The 12,910-nt window shown below is 37.8% G+C and overlaps 2 protein-coding genes across 4 annotated transcripts in view; one reads left to right on the top strand and one right to left on the bottom strand.

Annotated features, from left to right (window-relative positions):
* Window positions 1-9,439, bottom strand: part of PARPBP (PARP1 binding protein) — a 65,674-nt gene extending 56,235 nt beyond the window's left edge. The window contains exons 1-2 of the mRNA XM_032416544.1: window positions 9,351-9,439; window positions 5,136-5,291 (exon numbers count right to left, since the gene is read on the bottom strand). Of these exons, the coding sequence (XP_032272435.1) occupies window positions 5,136-5,288 (153 nt within the window). The 5' untranslated portion in view covers window positions 5,289-5,291; window positions 9,351-9,439. The remainder of the gene's footprint in view (window positions 1-5,135; window positions 5,292-9,350) is intronic.
* A 70-nt stretch (window positions 9,440-9,509) lies between these two features.
* The window catches only part of NUP37 (nucleoporin 37), a 42,151-nt gene continuing 38,750 nt past the window's right edge, over window positions 9,510-12,910 (top strand). The window contains exons 1-2 of one of the 3 annotated variants that reach the window (XM_032416545.1): window positions 9,510-9,576; window positions 10,850-11,070. In XM_032416545.1, the coding sequence (XP_032272436.1) occupies window positions 10,915-11,070 (156 nt within the window). In that variant the 5' untranslated portion in view covers window positions 9,510-9,576; window positions 10,850-10,914. Of the gene's footprint in view, window positions 10,215-10,849; window positions 11,071-12,910 lie in introns of those variants that run through there. The other 2 variants (XM_032416546.1, XM_032416547.1) reach the window with 2 other exon arrangements.

The following is a 12,910-nucleotide window of genomic DNA, read 5'->3' as shown; positions in this document are numbered from 1 at the left end:
TCTCCACATCCTTGTCAACATTTGTCATTTCCTGACTTGTTAATTTTAGCCATTCTGACTGGTGTGAGGTGGTATCTCACTGAGGTTTTGATTTGGATTTCCTTGATGCCGAGTGATGTGGAGAACTTTTTCATGTGTCTGTTGGCCATTTGGATGTCTTCTGCCCATTTCTTGACTGGGTTATTTGTTCTTTGGGTGTTGAGTTTGATAAGTTCTTTATAGATTTAAGGGGTGCCTGGGTGGCTCAGTTGGTTAAGCGACTGCCTTCAGCTCAGGTCATGATCCCAGGGTCCTGGGATCGAGCCCTGCATCGGGCTCCCTGCTCCGCCGGAAGCCTGCTTCTCCCTCTCCCACTCTCCCTGCTTGTGTTCCCTCTCTCGCTGTCTCTCTCTCTCTCTCTCTGTCAATTAAATAAATAAATAAAATCTTTAAAAAAATAAATAAAATAAAGAATGTTTTAAAAAAAAAGTTCTTTATAGATTTTGGATACTAGCTCTTTATTTGATAAGACATTTGCCAATATCTTCTCCCATTCTGTCGGTTGTCTTTTGGTTTTGTTGACTGTTTCCTTTGCTGCGCGTAAGTTTTTTATCTTGATGAAGTCCCAATAGCTCATTTTTGCCTTTGTTTCCCTTGCCTTTGGAGATGTGTCTAGCAAGAAGTTACTGTCACTAAGGTCACAGAGGTTGCTGCCTGTGTCCTCTTCTAGGATTTTGATGGATTCCTGTCTCACATTTAGGTCTTTCATCCATTTTGAGTTTATCTTTGTGTACAGTGTAAGAAAATGGTCCAGTTTCATTCTGCATATGGCTATCCAATTTTCCCAACACCATTTATTGAAGAGACTTTTTTCCATTGGATATTTTTTCCTGCTTTGTCAAAGATTAGTTGACCATAGAGTTGAGGGTCCATTTCTGGGTTCTCTATTCCGTTCCACTGATCTACGTGTCCGTTTTTGTGCCACTACCATACTTTTTTGATGACTATAGCTTTGTAATAGAGTTTGAAGTCCGGAATTGTGATGCTACCAGCTTTGGTTTTCTTTTCAACATTTCTCTGGCTATTATGGGTCTTTTCTGGTCCTGTACAAATTTTAGGATTATTTGTTCCAGCTCTGTGAAAAATGTCGATGGTATTTTGTTAGGGATTGTATTGGATGTATAGATTGCTCTAGGTAGCATAGACATTTTAACAATATTTGTTCTTCCAATCCATGAGCATGGAATGTTTTTCCATTTCTTTGTGTCTTCCTCAATTTCTTTCATAAGTATTCTATAGTTTTCTGAGTACAGATCCTTTGCCTCTTTGGTTAGGTTTATTCCTAGGTATCTTATGGCTTTTGGTGCAATTGTAAATGGGATCAACTCCTTAATTTCTTTCTTCTGTCTCATTGTTAGTGTATATTCATTTAAACTTTTGCCTAATAATTTATTTCTGCTAAGAAAGGGGAGAACAGTCAACCACTTTGGCAAAAAATTGGGGGTTTATTCCCTGGAGAGGGTAAAATAGAGTCTCTGAACTGAAGAGTGCAGGTGAAAACAACAGGAATCACATGACCATTTATATTCTAAATACTCATACTTCTTTCAAGCACCCAACACATTGGCAACTCAACTTTACACCATTTGTGTACTCTTTTCTGAAGAAACTGTTCTAAAAGGGATGGGCATCAGATGTTTCCCAGCCAAACAGCCCAGTCAGATCAGACTGACAACCCCTAACGCTCCATGCAGAGTCTCCAGTAAGCATTTTAGTGATCCACTTAAATATAAGTGCATGGTCAAGGATCATCATGAAGAAAGTCTCTGACAGGAAGAATAAAAATTCTTCCTAAGGAAGACTAATAAAACAGGAAACTTGAATACAGATTATGCAATAAAACCTCAAAAAAATATCATTAATAGTCTCAAAGGAGAAATATATGCTTGAGGCAAGAATAGTATGATATTTCTTTTTTTTTTTTTTTTTTAAGATTTTATTTATTCATCTGAGAGAGAGAGAATGAGAGACAGAGAGCATGAAAGGGAGGAGGGTCAGAGGGAGAAGCAGACTCCCTGCTGAGCAGGGAGCCCGATGAGGGACTCGATCCCGGGACTCCAGGATCACGACCTGAGTCGAAGGCAGTCGCTTAACCAACTGAGCCACCCAGGCGCCCAAGAATAGTATGATATTTCAAAAAGAGAGAATAAAAAAGAGCTCTTGGAAATAAAGAGGATAGATGATAACAGGGGCGTGTGGCTGCCTCAGTTAATAGAGCATGCGACTCTTAATCTCAGGGTTGTAAGTACAAGTTGGGTATAGAGATTACTTAAAAATAAAATCTTAAAAAAAAGATAACAGAAAATCCAATTATTATTAAACTAAAAAGCTATTAAATATTGAATATTTTATTGAATATTGTTTGTAAGAAAAGTAAAAGGTAAATGAATAAACTGATACATTCATACAGAGGAATATTATTCACTGCTGAAAACTGAAAAGAAATGAGCTATCAAGCCATGAAAAGACATGGAGGAACTATAAATGCATCTGAAAGAAAGTGATAGAAGCCAATCTGAAAAGGCTATATACTTCCCAATTCCAACTACATGACATTCTGAAAAAGGCAAAACAATGCTGACAGTTAAAAGATCAGCAGTTGCTAGAGGTTGGTGAGAGGGAAGGATAAATAGGTGGAGCAGAGAGGATTTTCGTCAGTGAAACAATTCTATAAATACTATAAAGATGCATACATGTCTTATATATTTGTCAAAACCCACAGAATGTACAATACCAAGAGTGTCTAAGACTCAGGATGTCCACTACTTACCATCGAATGGTTCCTACAGAGTAATATGAATAATATGTATGCATGTGTACAATATATACCTGCGTATGTTTATGTATCTATAATATATACACATACAAAAATATTAAAAGAATAATGATGAAAAGGTGGCAAAATATTAATTGGTGAATTAAGTGAAGGGCATAAAGGAATTCAGTATACTATTCTTGTGACTTTTCTGGACATTTAACTTTTTTTTTTTAACACAAGGGCCAAAAAGTGTGACTTCCATTTTTTTTCTTCAACATACCTATATAAAATTGATTTTTAACAATGACTTTGATTAAAAACAACAAACTGACAAATGGGACATGTAACCACAACCACCACCCTTCAGCTACACTGGTTCTTTGGCATTTTCTCAAATCTCTCTGCAGTCTCCTGCCCAGGGCCGCTGCATATGCTGGTCCTTCATCCTCATCATCTTGCCCCTCACTCTGCCTAGTTAACTCTTCTCCTTCCTTTTACAGTTCAACTTGATCTCTCCAACCAAGTCTACTCCTTGGTCTCATGGCATCATATACCTCTTCTCAGAGCTATAATTTTGCATTTATTTGTATTTTTCTCTACTAAATGTCTACCTCACTCACCAGGCAATAAGCTAGGCAGGAGCCATGTCTGGTTTTGCTCACCATTTTAACCCCAACACTTATCACAATGCCTGGCACAAAGAAGCTTAAAAAAAAAAAAAATAGAAAAGGAAAACATCTCCAGAAGGGAGAGAGAAAGGGAAGAAATTAACATTTAACATGTATATAAACAGCTGGATAGGCCTCTTTGCTGTTCCCTGAACATGCCCAGGCATATTCCCACCTTAGGGCCCTTGCATTGGCTGTTCCCTTTGCCTCGTAATCCCTTCCCACAAAAATTCCCATTGCCAAGAACTCTTTCACCCCAAACTCTATACAATCCTTAACTACATCTCTTTTTTATTTTTCTCTGTAGTACTTATGACCTAAAATACTAAATATCTTATTTATTAGAGTATTATCTGTCTCTCCTCACTAGATTAATGCCATAAAAGCAGAGATTTCCCTCAGAATGTTTAGAATAATGTCCAGTACATAATAAAATTTCAAATATTTGTTAAAAGAATGACTATGTAAGATAGAATTTTATCAAAATCTATGTTCAAACTTTATTTTAATATATACTGTTTTAAACACGCAACACTGCCAACTGCCATGTGTAGTAAAGACTAACTCTTATTTTAAGAGTTTACAATTCCTAATTTTTAGGCATTAAAATTCTCTTCCTTTTTCAAAATGATGGTTCTAGTAACTATTTTTTCTCAATGGCCTTATTTGCCAACGTGAGAAATGTTCAAATCTGTCAATGTCTAATATTTTTTTTGGAAATTTTATTGGTATATGAAATCTAAAAATCTGGGAACGATTCACATATAGGATTAAAATAATTCATCAGAATGTCATTTCCCTATCTAGCCCAATAGACCCACTGAAACTATTCCACACTTCAAATATCTTCTCTGGTCAAGACAATCTCCTTTATTATCTTCAAACCATCAAGACTTTGATCCCCTTGGATGCGTCTTACCTGATTTTTCCCTTCCTTCATCCCTTCTTTAAAACGTTCCCATCCAAAGAGTTCCCCTCCTTTAAGTATACTACCTGAAATCCAATATGTTTAAGTAATTTTCTTACCACTCCAGCCTATATTCATCCTTCTCTCATCTGAACACCCCAAGTCCTTTATGTATAGCTCATTCCAAAAACTAGTTTGGTCCAAGCCAACTACATAAGGATCAGATTAAGAAAAGATTTTAAAAAGACAATTTCCAGAGTCTCAGTGCAGATTAGGAGAATCAGAATTTCCAAGACCGAAGCACAGAAGCCAGTATTGTTTAAAAAAACCCTCCCAAGAGATTCTGATTCATAGCCTGGCTTAGGAATAATCAATCTATACCAGAGTCTGAAATTAGTCATAAAATACTTTGATTATATTAAAATAAACATTATTTATGTGTGCCTTCTAGAACTTTTTAAAGAAATCATAAATAAAAATATTTTTAACCTTAATAACAGTTGCATGTTTATCTTAAGACTTCAAATTAAACATGGAATGTATATGTCCTACATTATATTATCCATATGAAGGACTTAATTTTGAAGGAAATCATTTCAAATCCAATTGTAATATTCTGACATAGACATGCAGAGGCATTTTTGAAAATGGTGTATTGATATTATCATAGGAGGGCATATATTGCAAAAAAATTAATATAATTAAAGTAAGCAGCTACCAAAATCCACTCAAAAAAAAGTAAACCTAAATATAGTCTACTAACCTGTTTGTTGTTCTCTGCCATGGAAAGCTGCAATGCCAGGAGCATGGAGTCTGCACCACATATAGTAGTTCTCTCAGAGTTACAAAGAGTGTGCCAATTCCTCCTGAACTCTTTAATCATATCCAAGATAGACTTCTGATTAAGCTCAGCCATTCTCTGAAAGTAGGACAAAATGCAATGTTAAAAACCTATTTTAATTGGAAACTAATATTTAACATGTGTAAGGGAGCAGAGTTAGAGAAAAATAAGTAGTGAACGAAAGGTCATTTCATATTTACTAAGATTGCTTTTAATTAAATTTAGGAAAACAGAACAATACAATTTCTGCCTAATCATATATTCCTCTCCTTTAGTTTTCTTAAGCCAAATCTTTTGAAATAACAAAATCCAACCTTCAATCCGAAAATGCATACAAAACAGATATGCAAATTCTATAAACTATAGACACAGACATAGCTAATTAAAGCTGTATTTTCAAAATATTTGTTTTGAGATAGACAGTAATATGTGTGGTAGACTGCCAAAAAAAGGGGGGGGCAATTTCCTCCCATCGCTATATTGTCTCAAAAGAAGTGGTTTATTTTTCCACCCTTTAAATATGGATCAGTCTGGTAACTTGATTTGACCAACTGATATGGAAGAATGACATCATGGGGGTTCCAAGCCTAGAGCTCAAAAGGCTCATAAGAAGAGTTAAAGCAGCAGGCCTGATGTCTATCTTTTGAAAGGACTGCTTACAAGGTCGGCCCTTGGCTGCACCCAGAAACCTAGAATTCAGGAGATTTTCCAGTAAGAGTGGCTCACTGTGCCTAAACTGTTTATACAAATAATATAGTTTATGCTGAACACATGCTTTTCTTCTGAGTCTGGAATTTTGGAATATAGACTGAGGATGCCTACATCAGCACCCTGGACAATGAGTCTCTAAAGAGCTTCCCCGACAGACAACATTTCATATAAGTTGTCACAATTTGTTGTTGGAGGATTTAGGCATGTCCTGTGTGACTCCACTAAGAGAGGACTTTTGGAAGTTTATGCCTGATCTCCCCAGGACTTTACCCCATGCACCTTCTCCCCATATAGCTTGACTCTTTGCTGATTTTGTTCAGCATCTTTTTGCTGTAATAAATTACAGGTGTGGGCACAACTATATGCTGAGTCCTCTGAGTCTTCTTAGCAAACATCCAACCTGGGGGTGGTTTGGGGGGCCTCCTGATATAAGGCTTTGCAGCTGTAGTTCTTACTCTCTTGCTACTCTAGACTACCATATGAAAAAGTCCAAGTTCACCTACTGGAGAGGCCATATAAAAGAGAACTAAGACACTCCAGCTGACTACCAATACCAACTTAAAGACATGAGAGGCTATGTTAGACTTTCCAGCCCCAATCAACCTGCCAGATGAACTGCAGCCACATTAGTGATCCCAAGCAAGACTAGTAGAACCACCTAACTGAGTCCAGCCAAAACTGCTGGTCCACAGAATCAAAAGCAAATAAAATGGTTGCTGTTTTAAATCCACTAAGTTTTGGGGTGATCTGTTACACAGCAATAGATAACCAATACCATATCTAATATTTAGGAGTTTTCTTGATGCCAGGAACTTTTCAAAAGCTTAATATTTATTACTTCATTCAATCTCTGAAAGAGTCCTATGAGGAAGGTCCATTATTATCCTCATTTTACATCTGAAGAATGTGACACCCCATGTCACTCAGCTAGCAAATAGCAAAACAGATTTAAACCCAAGATGCTTAACTCCATAAGCTGTGCTCTTAAATCACTATATTACATAACTTCTCCTGATAGATAAAAGTCTTTCAAAATAACTGGATGTTGTTCCAATGTTTTACATATTCAAGTCTATATAAGGAAGCAATTCCTTTCTCTGAGTTTACACACATGGCTGCTAAAAGGTTTTTTTTCCCACTTTCTTTTAAGTATGCTAGTCTCCAAAATATCCATATGCCATTATCTTATTTGGGGGATATTTTACTGTACACATCCCATTTATTAACCCTTTCTGTTATCTGTTTTTTTCATGTGGCATTAATAGAATGCCAAATGTTTACTATGTATTTAAGTTTATACAATCAAGAAAATGGGCATATAACATTTACAAAGCAATAATTCATAGTTGCATCAGTGATGCAACTTAAAGATACAAGTAAAAAATTATATCTACATATATACAATCTAGTAAATAGCTAAAAGTTATATTTCTCTTCAAAATATCACCCTCATTTCTTAAAAGAAAAAAAAAGTGAAGAAGTAATGCTTCAGTGATATGATCAGTTTGCCTGAAATAAATCTTTAGTACTAAATTATTTAGGGTACTCTTTACAAGTATTAAGAGTTCTGGAGTGCGTGGGTGGCTCAGTTAAGCGACCCACTCTTGATTTCAGCTCAGGTCATGATCCCAGGGTCCTAAGATCCAGCCCCATCCAGAGCTCCAAATCACATAGTCTGACTTTAGATTCTCTCTCTCCCTTCCCCTCTGCCCCTCTTCCATGCTCACATGTGCACCCACCCTCTCTCTCTTTCTCTCTAAATAATAAATAAATAAAATCTTTAAAAAAATTAAAAGTAATATGAGTTCAGATTGCTAAGAATGAAAACTAGTCAAGAAGTAGACTGTTCTGAATCCTGGCTGCACCACTTACTAGCTGTGAGATCTATACCAAGTTTTATCACCTCCCCTGCATCAACTTCCTTGTACTGAAAACGAAATAATAATAGTTCCTATCTCACAGGGTTTTGTGAAAAGTAAATGTCATAAATACAAGTTTAGCTTTTAGCACAGTGTCTGACACATATAAAAGCCAACAGTCTCGGGGCACCTGGGTGGCTCAGGTCATAATCTCAGGGTCCTGGGATTAAGCCCCGCATCATCGGGCTTCCTGCTCAGCGGGAAGTCTGCTTCTCTCTCTCTCTCCCTCTGCCCCTCCCCACTGCTCGTTCTCTCTCTCTCTCAAATAAATAAATGAAATCTTTAAAAAATAAATAAAGCCAACAGTCTCATCCAAGGGCCAGGACACTTGTTGGGATGGGCCAAATAGTAAATATTTAAGGAGTGCAAGGCATACAGTCTCTGTCACAACTATTCAACTTGACCTTGCTGTGTGAAAATAGCCACAGACAATACATAAACATATGAGCATAGCTGTGCTTCAACAAAACTTTATGGAAACTGAAATTAACTTTTATATAATTTTCACATGTCACAAAATATTATCCTTTTGTTTTTGTTTCAACTATTCAAACATGTAAAATCTATTCTTAGCTCAGGAACTGGCTACACAAAAGCAAGTAGTGTCCTAGTTTGCCAACTCTGGTCTAGTCTCAGCTCTTTCAGCAGCTAGCTGGCTGTATAAGCCTAGGCAACAAGCATTACAACCGACTGCCTAGGTGAAAGTATCATCATATAGAAAACAGGAATAATATCTTTCAGCCAGTTATGAGAAATCAATGAGATAATGAATATGCAAGCACTCTGAATGTCAGGCTGCCCTATACAAAAATAGTCGAAGGTGGCAATGATAATAAATACTTGTAAAAAAAAAAAAAAAAACTGGATTCCAAACTGCACTGGAGCAAAAATTGTGAGACAGGAAATTATCACTGGAGAGACAGTGTGAGATGGTAAAAGAATTTTTGAGCCAGATATTTAGGGCCCACACCCTGGCACCCAATTTATAAGATGTATGCTCTTCAGTATTTAAAATCTCTGATGAACATAAATTTCCTCAAATATAAAAGATATCTTACCTCATAAAACTATCAGACACAAGTAAAAATCCACCTAGTGCCATTCACTTAATAGATGCTCAATTAAAAAAAAAAAGGCAGTCGTTGGTGCTATCATCGTCAGAGTGCAGATCCTAAATATTCTTTGGGAGAATATAACAGGGAGAGGGCGAAAGTAGTGGAACTGGAGTCTGCGCGTCTTGGAAGTAGAACCCTGGTCTCCTGCCAACCTAATGAACCTAAGTAGGTCTCTACGGGCCCCAGTCTTCCAGTGTGCAGATGATCCCTCAGAACCTTCTAGCTCTATTCATCACTAGATATTGTGAATTCTTCAACACCCCCAAACCCAACCAGGCTGCAGAGCAAAGCCACTAGACAGTCACTTAGTTGTCACCGAAAATGTCTCACCATCCCCGGCCTGAATCACAAATTAAAGTGTAACAGGCGGGCAAGCAAGAAAGGAGACTCACCTCACTTGGGATAGACCTGGTAGGTGCAGACTGGACTGAAGAATCGTCCTCCCGGGCTGCAGTCTAGAAGCTGTAAGAGTCCGTCGTGAGTTATATTTTAAATCTCGCGGGAAGGCTCGGGAGCCAATCGCCTCTTCCGCCCTCTGACCCGGAAGCAGAGTCGGCGCGCGCCGCGGTCGGCCTCCGCGGAGACCTGCTTCCTTCTGGCCACTTCCCGACGCCCCCGGTGCGTATCGAGCGGGAACCTAAGGGTTCGCACCGCTTTGCTGCTGGCCGCCCAGCGATCTCTTCCTATTCGTGCGAGTTCCTTCTCTCCTGGGCCGTACCCACCTCTTTTCCCCCCTGACCTCGGGCTTCGGGAGGTGGTAGCGGGGTCTCGCGGGACTTGCCTGTCTGGGAGAGGCGTTGGGGCTCTTTGCGGGTACTTCAGTTGTTTCCTCCCTGTTCTGCCCTTCCAGTTTTGGAGGGCAAATCCAGCCCGCCGTGTGCAGTGAAACCCTGAAAATGTAGTGAGACTGGGCAGTTTAACAAGCAATAAGGGGACCGAGTTTCCTGACCTTGCATCTTTTCCACTTCCCACACCACTGTGCCTCTAAGGGCATCCACCTGCTGGTCACCCTTAACAGATGTCCAGTCCTGGATTCCCACTCGTATGGCTACTAGTTTATAGGCTCCCTCAGGTGGGATTCATCTGATTCTCCGTAAATACTTATCAGGTCTTTATGTGTTCGTTAACTGTGCCCAACTATTCTCAGGACAACTGCATCCAGTTAAGCCGGGGGGGGGGCGGGGGAGAAGACCTCTTTAGATCCCTAAGTCTCATCTGAGAATGCTACTTCCAGAGGGCACACCAGGCCATAACAGGTTGGTTGAAGATTTGTGCCTGGTTTTATGAATATTTTTATATCACGCATTTTGGCACTCCTTTCTCCAGATCTTATATTTTGGATCTGCTTATGTTATTGTGCTTTTCACACTGAATCATAACTGTTACCGGATATTGTGATCTTCAAGGCGGAGGGCTGTTTTTCTTCTCTAGCACTGGTGTCCAACACATAGTAAAGTATTTCAAATGCTGTCTCGTCTTACGAGCTTGACAGCTAACTAACCTATTCAAGCTTCGATTTCTTCTGTAAAATGGGAGCCATTTGCCTCCGCTTAGGTTTGCAAGTTATTAGGTGTCGTAATATCAGTAAAATCCTTAACATGGCACCTGCAAACAGTGCTCTGTAAATGTTAACTATCATTAATTTTTTATGAGTATATTTACTACTAAAGTAATTACATCTTCAAGTACTCACTATCTTTTAGTTAATCTAAACAAGATATTATGATTTATTCTACAGGTATTATTCATAAAGTATTTAAAGAAGTACTTGATTTTTTTTTTTAGCTGTCTCTGGCATCTGAAATACCATGTCCTTATTTTCATTCATTTGCTGAAAGTGACTGACACTTTGATGGTTTCTGTCTAACTATGTCTGTGCTGTAATCCACAGTTTCGTGACCTTGTCCGGTAGAAGGCTATTTTATTTTTACAACTGCTCAAGTATTGACATACAAGATGAAGCAAGATGCCACAAGAAATGCTGCCTACACTGTGGATTGTGAAGATTATGTGCATGTGGTAGAATTTAATCCCTTTGACAGTGGGGATTCAGGAAACCTAATTGCCTATGGTGGCGGTAATTATGTGGTGGTTGGCATGTGTACATTTCAGGTTAGTGTACAAAACTCAGTGAATGACAATGAAGCTATTTCACTGGTTAAAAAGACAAACCTTGGTAAACTGGCTAAACCTGGAAAGCATATTGAGTTTGAATGTTAGAAAAAAAATGATATGAAGAACTACAGAGGAAGATATTTCCAGTAATATATGCCTGAGATTTGTGCAAACATTAAATAGGTAGTCAAAAAAAAAAGACTATGAGGCTTCTCTTTTGCCTCATGATTAGAAATGGAATATTCTGGTAATTGAAGGTTGTGACTAACTGAACATTTGGTATGTACAAAGAAAACAATTAAATGAGACCTAAGTAATTACTTAATCCAGTTTTTCTACATTCCACTGTGATATAGGAAACAAGCCTAAAAAATAATCCTCCAGGAGATTTTACAGCTGTCATGATATTCAGGTTTTGTATTAGTATGCTCTCATACTTTTTATACATCTAAAGCATACATCCAGAGTATACAAAGTATGGGACCCTATTAATTGAACAGCAATTTAGCATAGTCATTAAGACAATGAACTCTGGAGCCAAAATGCCAAGGTTTTTACTCCTGCCCGGCTTTACCTGTTAATAGCTATATGACCTCGAACAGGTACTTAACCTCTCTTCTATAAAAATGAGGAAAATAATACTTAATAGGGTCTTATGAGAATGTAATTAGTACATCATGTGAAGTTCCTGGAAGGCATCTGGCACGTTTTATATAAATATATATAAATACATGTTTTAACTGTCATTAATTTGGTCAGTGTTTCCCCCCAGCACCGGCCCATATTTAATCACCAAAGCAAGATTACTTTGTGGTGAGGACACACCATGTTTTCTCACAGGAAAGCTAGTTCCACATGTGAAAGAGTGTAAACAGTGCAGAAATCTTGGCTAATCCTTTGTTTACCAGAATATTATTCATAAAACAGTATTTCTCAAGATTAATCAGTGAGGTAGTTTGGCAGTGATCAGTTTTCAAAGATTTAAAGTAACTTTATCACTAAAGTGGTAGTATTATAAACATTATTATTTCCTCTTTTACTCAGGAGGCAGTTCAGTATTTTATTTCAGTGTTTTGACATCATAAATGCAGTTTAGCATTTTACAGTACATTAAATAAAGTTAGACAAAATTAGACTGCATGCATATTTATCCTAAGGAGAAAATATGAATTAAAGGCTTCAGTTTTTTGGTGTCTGAGTAGAATACAAGAGCTCTTACATTGTCCCACATTGTCTCTTAGGGTTGGGGTAAGAATTGCTAGCTTTCAGGCTAAGTGACCAACAGCGTGACATTAACTGGACTACTTGGTTAGGATCATAAAAAGTCCACATGATTAGGAGAAATAATCTAACACACTCTTGAAAAAGACTGAGAGAAAACTGTTTTTCTGGTGCAGGCTACTAACCCACAAAAGAGTAAAGCAACTCCCTACAGGTGACGCTGACTCTTTACTTCATTACTTTTAAAATTAGTAACTGAACACAGAATTGTGTTAAAAAATACTGGAAAAATATGTTTTATCTCTAATTTATGTTCAACTAAGAAATGAGAAAGTCAAGAAGGGAGAAAAAAATCAGGAAAAAAGAAAGGCAGAGGTGATGAGTGGCAGAGAGAAAAAGACAATGAGAAGAAAGAACTAGCAAAAAATGTTTGTATTGCTCTGTCATGTCATGCACATTGTCCTTGTTGATCCTCAGACCTGTCAGATTGGCAATCTAGGTCTTAACAGCCAAACTACATAAAGAATTGGATTTTATTAACTTGGCACGTTTTTGTGCCAAGTACTGGCAATAAAATTAAGCAACTGTCCCCATCCTCATAGAGTTTGCATTGTAC

This window comes from Phoca vitulina, unplaced genomic scaffold, assembly GCF_004348235.1.
Source record: "Phoca vitulina isolate PV1807 unplaced genomic scaffold, GSC_HSeal_1.0 scaffold19, whole genome shotgun sequence".
Classification (NCBI taxonomy): domain Eukaryota; kingdom Metazoa; phylum Chordata; class Mammalia; order Carnivora; family Phocidae; genus Phoca; species Phoca vitulina.
The sequence above is the reverse complement of the archived record's forward strand: the minus strand, read 5'-3'. Positions and strand labels throughout refer to the sequence as shown.